Raw genomic sequence first — 16,045 nt, forward strand, 5'->3', positions numbered from 1 at the left:
TTCTCCCGTTTTAGAGAACTACAGCATCATGAGAACTTTTCCCATTGATCTCTGGTGCCACATTTATCATGTATAAAATGTACTTAAATGTGAGCCTATTTCTGGTACATGTATCCTGTTCTACTTTTTTTTTTATCCTTGAATAAATTTCACACCATTTTAATTACTATCTTTAGAGTAATTCCTGTTACTTGATAGACATGCCCCACCACTTTGTCAAAATTCTATTGAAATTCCTGTTGAGATTATTAAAACTGCATTGAATCTATAGATATGTTTGGGAAGAATTGCTTTATTTACCATCATGGACACAGGTTTTCTTTACTTAGATATATTTTAATATTTCTAAATACAGCTTAACAGTTTTTCTCCACAATGGTCTTCTATATGTAAAAATTATTTCTCAGTACTTAGTATATTTTTGTTGCTATTGTAAAATGGGTTCTTCAATTTAAAAATTAGTTTATTGCTTGTATATATATATATATATATATATAAATGAAATTGACCTTTGGATTACTTTATATTCATTCTCATGCATTTCATTTTACAGGAAATGTACCTGAGAACCTTATTGCAGTCTCCTTGGTCCAAATTATAGCATCAAGTGAATATTAGATTTTTAAAATTTTAATCAAAAACTTAGATTTTTGGGCAGCCCAGGTAGCTCCCTTCGGCCCACGGCCTGATCCTGGAGACCCAGGATCGAGTCCCACGTCAAGCTCCCTGAGTGGAGCCTGCTTTTCCCTGTGCCTGTGTCTCTGCCGATCTTTCTCTCTCTCTCTCTCTCTAATAAATAAGTAAAATCTTTTTTAAAAAATTAGATTTTAATTCATAATTATTACTTATTGTTTTACCAAGCACAATGAAAGATTATTCCCCCCCCCCCCCCACAAAGGAGGGATATATTTGTACTTGTTAAAGGAAATACAATAGTGTTTCTTAATCTCCCATGGAGACTTTAAGCAAAACAAGTATCTTTGTACTCCCCCTTCAGAGATATCCTGGTTCTGTAGATCCAGAGAAAACCAGAAGTCTCAATTTTTAAAAAAAAATCTCCCACGTGGTTCTGCACATCCATATTTGAAAACCACTACCAGGGGAAATTACTAAACAATGAAAAGAGCAGCATGGGGTTATTGAAGGGGCATATCATTTAAAATAATGAAGTTTTATTCATTATTAAATTAAGTGTAGGATATATGTATATGTGTACATACGTGTGTGTGTGTGTATATATATATATATATATATACACACACACACACACACTGAATTGCTTTGTGTTAAGTAATAGCAGGTATGATCTGGAAGAGAGTGGACATTATAAAAGAACCCAGTTACAATTCGAATGAGATGTGCTCATTTAGTGCTTAGTATATTTGTATTTAAATTTATAATGAGAGCTCATGGATACAGAGAACAAATTGTGATTGCCTAAGATGTAAAGGGTCATGAGCGGGTAAAGAATGAGCAGGGTCAAAGGTACAAATTTCCAGTTATAAAATGAATAAGTCATAGGGTTGTAATGTACAGCATGGTGACTGTAGTTAATAATATTATATTGCCTATTTGAAAGTATCTAGAACTATGACCCAGCAATTGCACTACTGGGTATTTACCCCAAAGATACAGATGTAGTGAAATGAGGGGACACCTGCACCCCAGTGTTCATAGTAGCAGTGTCCACAGTAGCCAAATTGTGGAAGGAGCCACGATGTCCTTTGACAGATGAATGGATAAAGATGTGGTGTATATGTAAAATGGAATATTACTCAGCCATCAGAAAGGATAAATACCATTTACATTTACGTGGAAGGAACTGGAGGGTGTTATGCTGAGTGAAATAAGTCAACTGGAGAAAGACAGTTATCACATGTTTTGACTTATGTGTGAAATAAAAGAAATAGTGCAAGGGACTGTAAAGGAAGGAAGGGAAACTGAATGGGGGAAAAATAGAGGAAGACAAACCATGAGAGACTCCACTCTGGGAAATAAGTTTGCTGAAGGGAAAGTGGGTGGGGGGATGCGGTAACTGGGTCACAGGCATTAAGGAGGGCATGTGATGTGCTAAGCACTGGTGTTACACTATATGTTGACAAATTGATTAAATTTTTTTAAAAAGTAGCTAGAAGAGTGGATCTTGAAAATTCTTATCACAGGAAAAAAGACTTTGGAACTGCATGGTGGCAGATGTTAACTTACTGCCATGATCATTTTACACTTATATACAAACAATGAAACCGTTATGCTGTGCAAACCAAAAAAACTTAGAATGCAATTTTGTTTTTCCCAGTTGGAGTCATTCGATGTCCAGTTTGCAGCCAAGAATGTGCAGAGAGACACATCATAGATAACTTTTTTGTGAAGGACACTACTGAGGTTCCCAGCAGTACAGTAGAAAAGTCTAATCAGGTAAGCGTATTAATTAAGTCTTAAATGTTTTGCCTCCTTCTATTGAGACGTCCTAAACTCCTGACAGACTCTAAAATAAAAGGTGTTTGACATTGACCATTATGTCTATAAATAATTATGTAATATTTTAAACAGGGCTTGGTGCAGGGAATAAACTTTCTAATTGTTGTGAAACCAGCTTTAAAGAATGAAAATGTAATTATGTCAGCTACAGTGTGAAGTACTTAAGACCTCTGAAAGTTCCCTTGTGAATACCAGTGATTTTTCTTTTTTGTCTTCCAGATTGTCGTGTCACTTTGCTTCATATGTGATTATATTTATACTAGATATACTTTGTTAGTTACATCACTTTATCAGATGAACTGTAGTAATGCATGTGAATGCTCAGTCCAGGAAATTCAAAAGTAAAGTAGTATAATCAACAGAGTAGTTATTATCCAATATGAATTGATGATGATAAGATGAGAATTGAAGAGATTCTTTTTTTTTTTTTAAGATTTTATTCATTAATTCATGAGAGACAGAGAGAGAGAGAGAGAGAGGGAGGCAGAGATACAGGCAGAGGGAGAAGCAGGGAACTTCAGGCTCCATGCAGGGAGCCTGAAGTGGGACTTGATCCCTGGACCCCGGGATCACGCATGCCCTGAGCCAAAGGCAGATGCTCAACTGCTGAGCCACCCAGATACCCCAGAGAATAGAAGGGATTCTAATCTGAAGGACACATTTAAGAGGCTGCTTTATGCCTCTGTATAATATTAGTTTTGGTAAGTTTAGTTACTCTGTTTTTGTCACAGAAACATAATAGGAAGAAGTTATGATCCATTAAACTAGAGACAAAGTCCAAATTGACATGTTTGCTGTAGATAAGTGAGGGGGAGGGTGTTAAACCTGGTTCAGGAATAGGGTACTTGGAGGAATATTTTGGGACTATTCATGGGAATATCATGGGGATATTCATGGGAATATCCCATGAAGATGGGAGAGATGATAATGTGGGATGAAGGAAGCACTAGGCAAAGATAGAGAGATCTGAACTAGTCTGGTGGCAATAAGGAAAGGAAGGGAAGAAGTCCACACAGGGCTTGATATACCTGATTGGATGTGGAAGTGAGAGGAACCCCATTAGTAGGATGGTGGTGCTTTTCACAGAGAGAAAGGGGGCAGAGAAGTGGTTAGAGAATTGGTTTTGAATATGATTGAGTTTGCCTATAAGACTAAGGTAATGTCATCCATGGTCAAACTGGAGCTCTGAGGAAAGTTTTTAGCTGAAGAAGTTTAAAACCTTTTTGTTACAGATAATTTTAAGCATTACCAGGAGAGGGACAGTTTCACTTGACTCCCATGTACAGGTTACCTAGCTTAGTAGTAATCAATTCTTGTTTTATGTTTAACCTGACAGCACCCTCCACCTGACCACACCACACATTATATTTTGTTGAAGTTATTCCCAGACATTATATCCTCTAACCCATAAGTCATTTTCTATGGGAAAATAAGTTTTAAAAACATTAATTTCATATGTAAAAAAAATTACAGTAATCTTAATATATCAAACATCCAGTGATAATGTATCTAATTGTTGTGGTTTCTTTTTTTAAAACAGTGGTTTGTAAGGATTCAATAAGGTCTACACAATTGACATCTCAACCCTATATTTTAATTAATCTCAAATTACCTTTTCACTTTATTGGCTTTCTTTTTCCTCCCTTTTAACCTATTTGTTAGATAAACTGGGTCTTAGTCTTGTAAAGTTAGCCTTATTCTGCATTTTGCTGACCATCTTCATAAAGTCACTTATGTATACTGGCAATAAAAATGTAGAGACTGATTTAGTTTCAGGTTCCATTGGGTGAGGGGGTGGTGGTGTAAGAATACTTTCATCTGGGCAGCCCTGGTGGCTCAGCGGTTTAGTGCCGCCTTCAGCCCAGGGTGTGATCCTGGAGACCCAGGATCGAGTCCCACGTCAGGCTCCCTGCATGGAGCCTGCTTCTCCCTCTGCCTGTGTCTCTGCCTCTCTCTCTACCTGTGTCTTTCATGAATAAATAAATAAAATATTTTTAAAAAAATACTTTCATCCATATGTCTGAGTGTACTTCAATCAGGATAGGAGTTGGGTTCTCTTTCTTTTTTCTGATATCAGTGGCCATTAATTATCACTGCCATGATCCCATATTATATTAGGTCTTGGAAAATTGTGACATTCTCATTCTGTTATTTCCCCTGTTTTTCTTAACTGGAAGAGAAACCAAAGGCTTCCTTCATTTATTCTTTGGTTATAAAGGAAAGGTAGATTAAACACTTGATTTATTTTTCCTTTATTTGCTGATTTTTTTAATTTTTTAAAATTTTTTTTTTATGATAGTCACAGAGAGAGAGAGAGAAAGAGAGAGAGAGGCAGAGACATAGGCAGAGGGAGAAGCAGGCTCCATGCACCAGGAGCCCGATGTGGGACTTGATCCCGGGTCTCCAGGATCGCGCCCTGGGCCAAAGGCAGGCGCTAAACCGCTGCGCCACCCAGGGATCCCCTATTTGCTGATTTTTAGAGTAGTAACCTAGTTTCTTAGCATTCTTCAGAGGTTGACTAACAAGTGGGTGTGTGTGTGTGTGTGTGTGTTATTGTGAATTAATGGATTTTTAAAAAATTTTTATTTATTTATGATAGTCACAGAAAGAGATAGAGAGAGAGAGGCAGAGACATAGGCAGAGGGAGAAGCAGGCTCCATGCACCGGGAGCCCGATGTGGGATTCGATCCCGGGTCTCCAGGATCCCGCCCTGGGCCAAAGGCAAGTGCTAAACCGCTGCACCACCCAGGGATCCCGAATTAATGGATTTTTAACCCAAAATGTGTCGTAGTAGTTGTTCTTATTGATGCTCAAATTGTGCCATCTTGGCAAAAGGAGCCTCACATTGATTCCTGAGTCATTCTGATACAATTGCAGTAGTCACTGCTGTCTCCCTTCCTTTTTCTCTTTTCACAAGATATTAGGGGCTTTGATTCCTTTTAGCTGGAAATGCTATCTATCTGGAGATCACTGTATGGGTGCCAAGGGTACTCATCACCACTGAGTTGGTCATATTTCTAGGCCTTGCAGGAGAATGATTTAGCAAATACTTTTTACTGAAAAAAGAGAAGCTACTGCACTTAACTATATCAAGCACTGAGTGATGTATAATTGTTGGATCATAAAATTGTACACCTGAAACTAATATAACACTATGTTAATTACATTTGAATAAAAAAGAATAAACAAGTCCATCAGGTTTGGTCTTGAATTTAGGCCACATAGTGTCTCCTGGGGAACAGGCAAAGGATCCTCTCTAAAGCATCTTTTTATTAAGAAGCTCATCGACCTCAAACACATGAAATTTTAAGGACCGGCAATAGAGAGAGTCTCTGAAATCTTTAAGTGTCAGGGAAGGGGATAAACAGAATACAAAGTATTAGATGATAGAAAACTGTTTTAGTATATGTGCTGCCGAAGCGAGCACTAGATGATAGAAAACTGTTAAGCTTAGTAAGGAAACTAATGTTTTTAAGAAGGCTAGGATTTTAGAAAAGTGATGGTGCAAATTTTTAACAGAAAAGTAAGCAAGTTTAGTCTTATTGTATTAATGTATTAACCAAGTGAACAGATTTCTGGAGCAAAAATGTGAGAAATGACCCGAGAAGCTCTGACAGCAAGTGGCTATACCAAAAAAATTAAAACCATGTCCCCCCTAGAGCCAAAACCACCAGATGATAGTGTAAAAATTCAGTGTACAATTATTCGTTTTATGTGATCCCAAATGTCCAAAGTCATGTTTCTGTTGCTGTTATTTTTTCCACAGAACTAATAGTTTGACCTGGTGTCCTATAGAGTATGTGAGAAATAAGGGTTGTAGCTATGCCTTCTGGGCTTTCCCATAGGATGACCAGAATCATCTCCAGTGCAGCCAGTCTTTGAGGTTCTACCTTGACCCTGCTGAGGATCACAGAAGGCTCACCGTTCCCCTTCCCTGCCCTGTCATGTGCATAGTACCAAGAAGACTGCCCAATTATCAGGAGAATCATAGATGTGCTGAAAACTCAAATTCAGCAGAGGGAATAAAGTCTGTGATTATCAAATGTGAATGTGTTCCACTCCTAAGCAAACTGATAGCTTGATTGACTCATGAGAAGTGACTGAGAAGAGGATATAACATCTATTTCTAAGATTCTTGTAGCTAGAAGACCTTAAGAAGAGAAATAGATTTCATTTGGCTCAATAGTGTACTCTCCATAAATAAAATGTGCTTCCATGTGAGGTAATGGGTGTCTAATTGCTGAAAATATACAAGCAGCCTATCTAGGAAAGAAAAAGCAAATATACCACTATACCATATTGATATTTATAAGTCCAATTTAGATTTGTAGGTCTTTTTTTATTTTATCTCACTTAATCTGACATTGGAAAACTTGGTTCTTAATTACATTGACATCATTATTTGTTTTCTTGAAATATATATATGTTATAGGATATATTGTATCAGTTTTGGTACAATCAGGAACTATCTTAATTCTTAAAATTAAGAATTGTTTACTAGATATAAACCTGTTTACTGAAAGAATAAAAAATACTTAAAGTATCATAGAGCTAGCAACTATAAAGAAGCAGCTCAGAGAACAAAGAGAGTCAAAGTTAGAAGAAGGGTCTTGTAGAACATCAGTTCAAACATCTGAAGAGGCTGCTTGGCTCAGCTCATGTTGGTGTCTGAGCTTTTGGCCCTGGGACCACAGAGCTTAGCAGAGCAGGAGTAGGCCTGTGGTGGTAGTATCTCCAAAGCTGGTTCTGTTAGGATTAACAACATTGCAAACCAGGGCTAAGTGCTACTGTGGGAATACACTTGCTATCACCGGGGTGAAGTTTCATGGATTGGCGTGATATACACAGAAAATGCAAGCAAATAGACAACTAAGATGATGAAGTACCTTCTTCCTCTGACACTGCAGTCCTCCTCCAGCACCATCTTTTGTCAGAATCTAATATGGGGGCAGCCCTGGCGGCTCAGGGGTTTAGCTCCCTGCATGGAGCCTGCTTCTCCTCTGCCTGTGTCTCCGCCTCTCTCTCTCTCTCTCTCATGCATAAATAAATAAAATCTAAAAAAAAAAAAGAAAAGAATCTAATATGGAACCAGCTCAGCATGAATATGGTTTGTGGAGTAAGACTATGGAAGAATAGAGTTGGTACTGAAAGTAGAAGTTATAGAGCTGTTTCTGTCAAAATAGAAAGCAAGGAAGACAGCAATTACTTACATGTATGCATAGGAAATAGTCAATCAAATCCGTATTTTTTTTTCAATTTTTAAAAAAAAATGTATTAATTAACATTCAGTGTAATATTCTAAAGTTACTTGAAATAAATAATTCTCTGAATGTTTAAGCCACCACTTGATAGGCAGATTCATTTGTTTCATTTGCTTTTGGTTTTTAGAGATTTAATTTTTTAAATTTAAATTTTTAGGACTATATATAAAACATTTCTATAGTTCTAAAGTAAAATCTATAAAACAGTGTATTGAGAGAACTCAAGCTTCTATTGCTGTTTAACCTACCCATATACCTTATTTCTTCTCTATCCTATAGGTAGCCATTTAATCTCCTTTATTCTTCCATTTAAAATATTTTATGTAATTTTAAGTAATTTTGTTATTTTAAAAATATTAGCAAATGTCATTTCACCCATCTCCATCTTTCTTAGAAGAGCATGATATACTTTCCACTTTGCTTTTTTATTTTACTTCATATTCTAGGGATTCCTCATTCTTTCTATAGTGTGGAGATTAAATTTTAGGTGACATCCTTAAAGACAGGATAGCTGAAGCTAAGGCAGGGAGTATGGATGAGACAGCCCTCAAATCTAATAAAAATGTACAGAATCAGAGGAAGTGTGGGGATGGGATCCAGAGGGCAATCAGGGAGATAAGAGGATATGGAGGTATCAAGAGATCCAAAGGATTTCTGGGAAGTGTAGGAGTCAATGATATTAGAAAAGCTAAAGATGATGAGAGCTGAGAAAAGGCAGGCTTGAATTAAGGAAAATGTTATACGGGTATTTGGAATTTGGCTAATGTAAAGCACTACTGACAGGGAAATTTTTTTTGCCCTAGCATATGAAGACTGCTTATATATACTTCTAATACCTTTCGTCAGAGAGAATAATGCCACCCTTTACACAGTTACACAAGCTGGAAACAAAGGAGCTATCCCTTCTTCACCTCCCTTTGAGTGCATCCTCTGAAGCCATTTTATTATCAATCTTCCTCATTCATTCATATGTGCACCCACTCTCACCTAAACCACTGAAAAAGCCTCTTGTCTCTGCAGAAAGCACTTGCCCCTTTTCTAATCTGTTCTCTATATTGCAGTGACAGTAATTTTTAAAATTGCAAGTCTGGCCATGTCACTTAAAAGCTTTTGGGGGACTTCCTCAGACAAGGACCAAAATTGCCATGTGATCATGCTTCATCTGGCCCCTCTGCCTGCCTTGCCCCTAGCTGCTTCTCTTGCCAGTCTTCGCCTTGATCTCTGCACTTAAGTCATACTTTCTGTCAGTACTTTGAACCTGCTGTCCTCTCCTTGCCAGAGGCTTTTGTACATGCTGTTCTCGCTGCCTAGAAGTCTTTTCATCAGTAATTGATGACTCAACTTTCATATCTTTGTGTTAATATGATCTCCTTAGAGAAAGCCTTGCCTGGGTAATCTCTCGCTTTTTCCAGGACTCCAACCCCACTAAAATGAGATCACTTTCCCCTATCATGTGCTTTTATAGCTTCTCATACCTTTCCTTTGTGGTACTCCTCAGTTTGTAATTATTTATTAATGTGATTTTTCCAGTAAGTGTTTGTGTGCCTCACATTTAATTTCACTATTACTGAATAAAATCTGTTACTAACCTCACTTTAAAGATAAGCATTCTAAGTAACCTGCCCAAGACTACTTAGCTAGTAAGCGGGCAACTGGAATATCAACCCACACTCCTATCCACAAGACTTGGTATCATAAGGGCAGGACCCATGTTTGCTTTTCCATCATTGTACCTTAACATAGTGCCTGGAATATTTGATATATTGAATGAAGAACAATGCCATATTTCCATTTCATATGTTTATAATTTAAAACATGTCAGTTTAAATTTACAAACACTGTCAGGATAGCTGATAGAGTCCAGTATGAGTGGCATATCATTTTTATATGACTAGTAGTTTTTTTTGTTTTTTTGTTTTTTTTAAGATTTTTCTTTATTCATGAGAGACACAGAAAGAGAGGCAGAGGGAGAAACAAGCTCCATGCAGGGAGCCTCATGCAGGACTCGATCCTGGGACTCCGGGATCATGCGCTGAGCCAAAGGCAGACACTCAACCATTGAGCCACCCAGGCGTCCCAATATATGACTAGTTTTTTGACCACCTTTTTGTTTTTGTTAAAAATTGATGTGACATGTTTCTCTTATTAGGTATGCACAAGCTGTGAGGACAATGCAGAAGCTAATGGGTTTTGTGTAGAATGTGTTGAGTGGCTCTGCAAGACATGCATCAGAGCTCATCAAAGAGTGAAGTTCACAAAAGACCACACTGTAAGACAGAAGGAGGAAGTATCTCCAGGTAATAAACTGGCTTTAATCTCTTTTGGTCTCTAACCTTCCTCCTCTTTTCTATCTTCCTTTCCTGGCTTTGTTTTGATACCATTGTAAGTGTTAAATGCATTCTTGTTTTTTAATATAAGGAGGTCTGTATTGTAATTGAAATTTGAAGACTTAGAAATGTTGTTAAATATGAGTAGATATAAAATCTTTCTGCCTTATATTTATTCATACTCCCAATCCCCCTTTTCCTTTAAATGCTATATAATTTGGTGTAAATGTATAGGAAATGGAAGGAAAAAAAGTTGCTTTTTAAACTTTTTTAGCTTCTCTCATTACTTCTCTTATTTCTAAGGTATGACAAGAGGTGGGCTTAATTAAAATTTATAAGCCTGATACCATTATGGTAAACCTGTTTCATGATATTTGATATGTAGATAACTAAAGAAGCTCTGCCTTTTATGTGACTTACAGTTTCTCAGTTTTTATTGTATGACTTAAAATGTAAAGTTTACTAATAATTTGTTTTATTATAGTAAAATATATGTAACTTAAAACTTGCCATTTAAACCGTTTTTAAGTGTATAATTCATTAATATACACATTCATTTTATCAGTGTACAGTGCATTAATGGCATTTACAATGTTATGAAGCTGTCACCACTGCCTGTTTCTAAAGTTTCTTCGTCATTTCAGGAAGAAACAATACCCACTAAATATTAATGCTTATTCCCCACTTTCCTCTGCCCCGTGGACTTCTAATCTGTCTGTTCGAATTTGCTTATTTCTGCAAGTGGAATCAAATAGTATTTGTCCTTTGTTGTCTGACTTATATCACAATATTTTCAGTTTTTATCTGTTGTAGTGTTTATCACACCTCATTTGTTTTTATGGCTCATTAATATAGTTTTGTTTAAAAAATTATTTTTTGGTTTTAATTTTTGCTTTATTGCCTTTAATTCAAGTCAACCAGTATTCATAGATCTATTCTGTATTCGAGAAACTTTGCTGTGCATTAGAGATGGAAAGTGAATAAAACAGATAATTTTGCCCCACAGGAGTTATTAGTATGATGAAAGCTACAAACAAATTGGCCTCATAAGTTCTGTAGAAGCACATGAAAGAAGCCCCAAACTCAAGATTTGGGGATTTAGGTTGGAAGCAAAATCTGGGGCTTGAAGAAGAAATAGAGTTTTATCACAGGAAGGAGAGGAGTGGGGAAAACTGAAGTACATGCACAAATATCTAGAGAGAGAGACAGTTGAATATAGCTGGAGAGTAAGATTCAGGGGGAGGAGGAATAAGAGATGAGGCTAGGAGTCTGGTGACAAGGGAAGTGGGATTATAATTTCTGAGGACACTGATGAGGAAAAGACAAAAAGAGAAGAGGCCAAGTATAGATTCGGATAAATTAAATAGATTAGTGCTAGAAAGACTTGTCTCTTTTTTTGTGAATTCAGCCATCTATTGAAAAACAGAGCAGAGGAAATAGGATTAAAAGGTAAGGAATGTGGGGAATACTTGAAATGACTCCAGTTAAAAGAGAGCTCCAGCTTCAGAAACTGTTTGGTAGCATCAATGTTACATTGCATTAACAGGCCTTAAAACTTCCTCCCTCGGGGGGTGCCTGGGTAGCTCAGTCAGTTAAGCGTCTGCCTTCAGCTCAGGTCACGATTCTGGGGTCCTAGAATCGAATCATACATCGAGCTCCCTTCTCTCAGGGGAGCCTGCTTCTCCCTCTGTCCACCACCTCCACCTCTCATGAGTAAATAAACAAAAATCTTAAAAAAATAAATAAATAAATAAATAAAACTTCCTCCATCAGGCCTCAGCAGTGTACTTGTAGGTATAGAGAAGAATCGAACTTATCTAGATAGGTGTTGGATTAGTTCAATAGAGTGAGAGGTAAAAATAATGGCATTTACTAAATGAAGGATTTTTTTTTTAAACTGTATTGTTGTGCCCAAGATTGCGAATCTGAGAAACCACCAAGGAGCCAACACCAATGCAAGCGCACGAGGGTTTATTAGCAAGCACGAGCTTGGGTCCAAGTATACCCGACACTGGGGAGCAGGGACTTGGACCCCGAAGTGGGTTACAGCTGGGTTTTTTATAGGCTGGTCTAGGGGATTTTCAGAAGGGGTGGAGGAATTTCTCAAGTTCTGTTTACATTCTGATATGGGGCTTTCAAGGGCATTGCCTCTGTTATCATTCTAATATGGGACTTTCTACCACAGGTGTGGGCTCTGTTGTCTTTCTGATATGGGATTCCCTGCCGAGGACATTGAGGACATTCTGCAGTTTTTCCCATACAGTTCAGCTCTTATTCACAGGGGCCTAAGATGGCTGTACTTGTGCTAATGCTAAACTTTAGGTGGGATGGCCTTAATTGTTCTCGGCCTCCACAGTATAAAGGAAATGAAATTGATGGTGTCAGTTGATAATGAAAGAAATTATTAAGAACCTAGAAATCATTGAGCCCCAGGAGAGTAGTTGGAAGGTTAGAAAGTTGAAGTTATTAGAGTAGATGTTTGAATTTATGATTATAGAAATGGAGCACTTATGGGCCACCAAAAGTCTAAGGTGAGACCATGATGTAAGGAGCTCTAATGGAGTTTTAGGTCTCCGGAGATGAGAAAGTTTGAGAGCCTTGTTTTTTTGTGGTAATCGATGTGGACTTCTAAATCATCCAGAGTGATGATGACATTGAGGACTAGAAGGATGACTGAGTCGGGATCCAAATTCTTCAATAAGTAAAGGAAGTCTATAAATGGGTGATAGGATATTCTAATTACCTAAATCAGAAGCTCTATAGTTATTGTTGGATAGTAGGCACAAACTAGAATGACCTAAGCCAACTAAAGATATATGGTCACTCTATTTATTGTGATGCCTACATGACATGCACATTAAGGAGAAGGGTACAGGGGAGCTGTTAGGATATTCACATTATAATAGTGAGCCATTTTTGCATTGCTAGAATTAATTGCATTTGGTCTTGATGTGTTGTGCTTTTAATAGTCTTTTACTATATTGCTAATTTTCTCCAGTTATTTTCCTTCTTTCCAACTCATATGAGTCTTATGCATTTTTGCCTATTTTTGGATCTGACTAGATGTAGGTTATCTTTTTGTTTTTATCCATAGAAACATTTGCTCTGAAATTTATCTAATTATATTTTATATATATCTTTAGCTCATTATTTTTCTTTAATTTCTCCCAGCTTACCTTAGTTTTATTTTAAAGTTCTAATACTAACTTCCTTGACATAAATACTTGATATTTATTTTTTGTAGAATTATAAATGTTTAAAGCTTGATATAATTTGCCACTTTGATTTCTATTATATTTTAAATACTCTGCATTTATGGGGGCACTTGGCTGGTTCGGGTGATAGAGCATGCAACTCTTGATTTCCAGGTTGTGAGTTCAAGCCCCACATTGGGTGTAGAACCTACTTAGTTAAAAAAAAAAAAACTAAGTATTCTGCATTTATGGTTCTGAATCCTAGACTTATGAATTTTGTGTTATTTATTACTTTGGTGCATTATAAATAATGATATGGAAAGGAGGCCATAATGTATATTAAATGCAAAAAGCAAATTCCTTAACAGTCTGGTTATTATGAATCTAAGAATTCATGAAAAGGAAAACAAAAGTGTTCCCATTGCTTGGATTTTTTATTTGTTTCCTGTTTCAACTGTATAGTTTTATTATGATCAGAAAATGTGAGTCCGTGAACTCTTTCTACGTGCTGGCATACAACATAAGGTTTTTGTAAATATTGTTAGTACAGGTGACCTTTGAATAACATGAGGCTTAAGGATGCTGATCCCTGCATAGTCAAAAATCCACTTTGTAAACCTTTGATTCTTCAGAACTTTACAGTTAACTACTATTAGTACCAGTACCACTTTACTGGTAAAAGTCAATTAATACACTTTTTTAAAAAAAGCTTTATTTGGGAGGGATAGTATGTGTGAGTGCAAGTGCACAGGCATGTGCACACAAGTGGGTGGTGGGGTAGAGAGACAAGCAGACTTCTCACTGAGCAGGGAGCTGATGCTGGCTAGATCCCAGGGCTTGAGATCATGATCTGATTTGAAGTCAGATGCTTAATGAACTGAGTCATTCAGGTACCCTAGAACACATTTTGTAAGAAGTGTATGTTTGTGTATTGTATATTGTGTTCTTACAAAGTAAGCTAGAGAAAAGAAAATGTTGAGAAAACTAAAAGGAAGAGAAAATACATTTATAGTAACCATACTGTTTTTTATCAAGAAAAATCCATGTGTATGGACCCAGGCACCTAAAACCTGTGTTGTTCAAGGGTAAACTCTATATGAAAATAAATTTTAGATAAACACAAAATTTATATTAAAAGGAGAAACCATGTAAGTTCACTCTAAGGAAAAAAAAAAAAACCTTTTTATAATTAGGAAAAAGCCTTTCTAGAAGCAGTCCTCTAAAACTAAAGTCATAAAAAATAAAACCAGATTCGTTTTTCTGTAAAATGTTTTAAAGATCTTTTTGGGAAAATGACATAAATCAAGTCAGACTGGAGAAAATATTTCTAAAATCTTTGGCAAGCAATGTATCAAATGTGTCTGCAAATTGGTAAGAAAGACACTTGGAAAAAATAGCAGAGGTTGTGAACAGACAATTCTTAGAAGAAATACAAATGGTTGATGAGTGTGAAAAGTTGTCCAGTTTCAGTTATTAAAGAAATAGGTCTAAAGATATTGAAATCTTTTTTGTTCTGTGAGATTGGCAAAGATTAAAAGTACTGACAAAACACTGTTAGTAATGTAGGCAATAGCCACTCTACACTGTTAAGAATACAAATTGGTACAAGTTTTTTTTTTAGGATCATGTATGTTTGTAGAAATCACCCTTTGACCTAACAGTTGTGCTACTTGGAATTGATCTGTGGAAACATTAATCAATGACTTCTACTTTTATATGTTTATTTCAGCATTATACAATATTAAAAAATGAGAAACAATGCAGGGGTTATATCATTTGATGAAATACTATGCAGTTAATAAATAAGTCAACATATTTACTAACACAGGTATCTAAGAGGGGCACTATGGTGGCTCAGTCAGTGAAGCATCTGACTCTTGATTTTGGGTTCAGGTCATGATTTCTGGGTCATGAGTCAAGCCCCATATTGGCCTCACACTCAGTGTGGTGGTGTCTGCTTGAGGTTCTCTCTTTCCCTCAGACCTTCCTCTGCTCAAGTGTGTGTGTGAACGCATGCTGTCTCTCAAAATAAGAAAGGTATCTAAGAGTTAAGAAATCTTATAAGATAGTTTGTGTCATTTATTAATTTTATAAAACAAAGTGCCTACTAATGTATATAGTTAAATATAAATAGAAAAACAGCCAGAAGAACATATACCAAGCTACTAATAGTGGTGGTTATTGCTGAAAGTGGAATTATTTCTGAAATGTTTGGATTTCACCTATAATTATTAGTGAAATAACTGGTATTTATATTTAATCATTACATTTACTTGTATTCTTTTTTTAATTTAACATTATAACATAAGCATTGCTCATTAAAAAGTTACATGGCTGGGGCACGTGGGTGGCTTAGTCAATTAAGTGTGGACTCTCAATTTTGGCTTGGATTGTGGTCTTCAGGTTGTGAGATCCAGCCCCCATTGGGCTCCATGCTGGTCATGGAGTCTGCTTGAGATTGTGTTTCTCCCTCCTTCTACCCCCCAACCCTGCTTTCTTTCTTAAGAAAGAAAGAAAATTAAAGTTATATGGAGGACAATAGTATGTAGTGAAAACTTTATGATTATTTCTGTGTTAATGGATATCCTCTGGAAGGATTTTTACAAAAGTGGGAAAATAAGTTTTTCATCACATTCTTTATACATTTTTTTTCTTTATACATTTTTATTAGATATTTCTGAATTCCACTTAAAACCATCTTCTCCCATATTTTGAGTAGAAAACATCTAGTTGGTTCACACTCACTTAACCTGGGCTATTTTCTTAAGACTTCTTAATTACAAAA

At 36.4% G+C, this 16,045-nt stretch overlaps 1 protein-coding gene across 2 annotated transcripts in view; it reads left to right on the top strand.

Annotated features, from left to right (window-relative positions):
- Positions 1 to 16,045, top strand: part of TRIM24 (tripartite motif containing 24) — a 99,746-nt gene that overhangs the window by 36,695 nt on the left and 47,006 nt on the right. For both annotated transcript variants that reach the window (XM_072777358.1, XM_072777359.1), the window contains exons 2-3: positions 2,297 to 2,415; positions 9,889 to 10,036. In XM_072777358.1, coding sequence (XP_072633459.1) covers positions 2,297 to 2,415; positions 9,889 to 10,036 — 267 coding nt within the window. The remainder of the gene's footprint in view (positions 1 to 2,296; positions 2,416 to 9,888; positions 10,037 to 16,045) is intronic.

The sequence above is a fragment of the Canis lupus genome, chromosome 15 (genome assembly GCF_048164855.1).
Source record: "Canis lupus baileyi chromosome 15, mCanLup2.hap1, whole genome shotgun sequence".
Classification (NCBI taxonomy): Eukaryota; Metazoa; Chordata; class Mammalia; order Carnivora; family Canidae; genus Canis; species Canis lupus.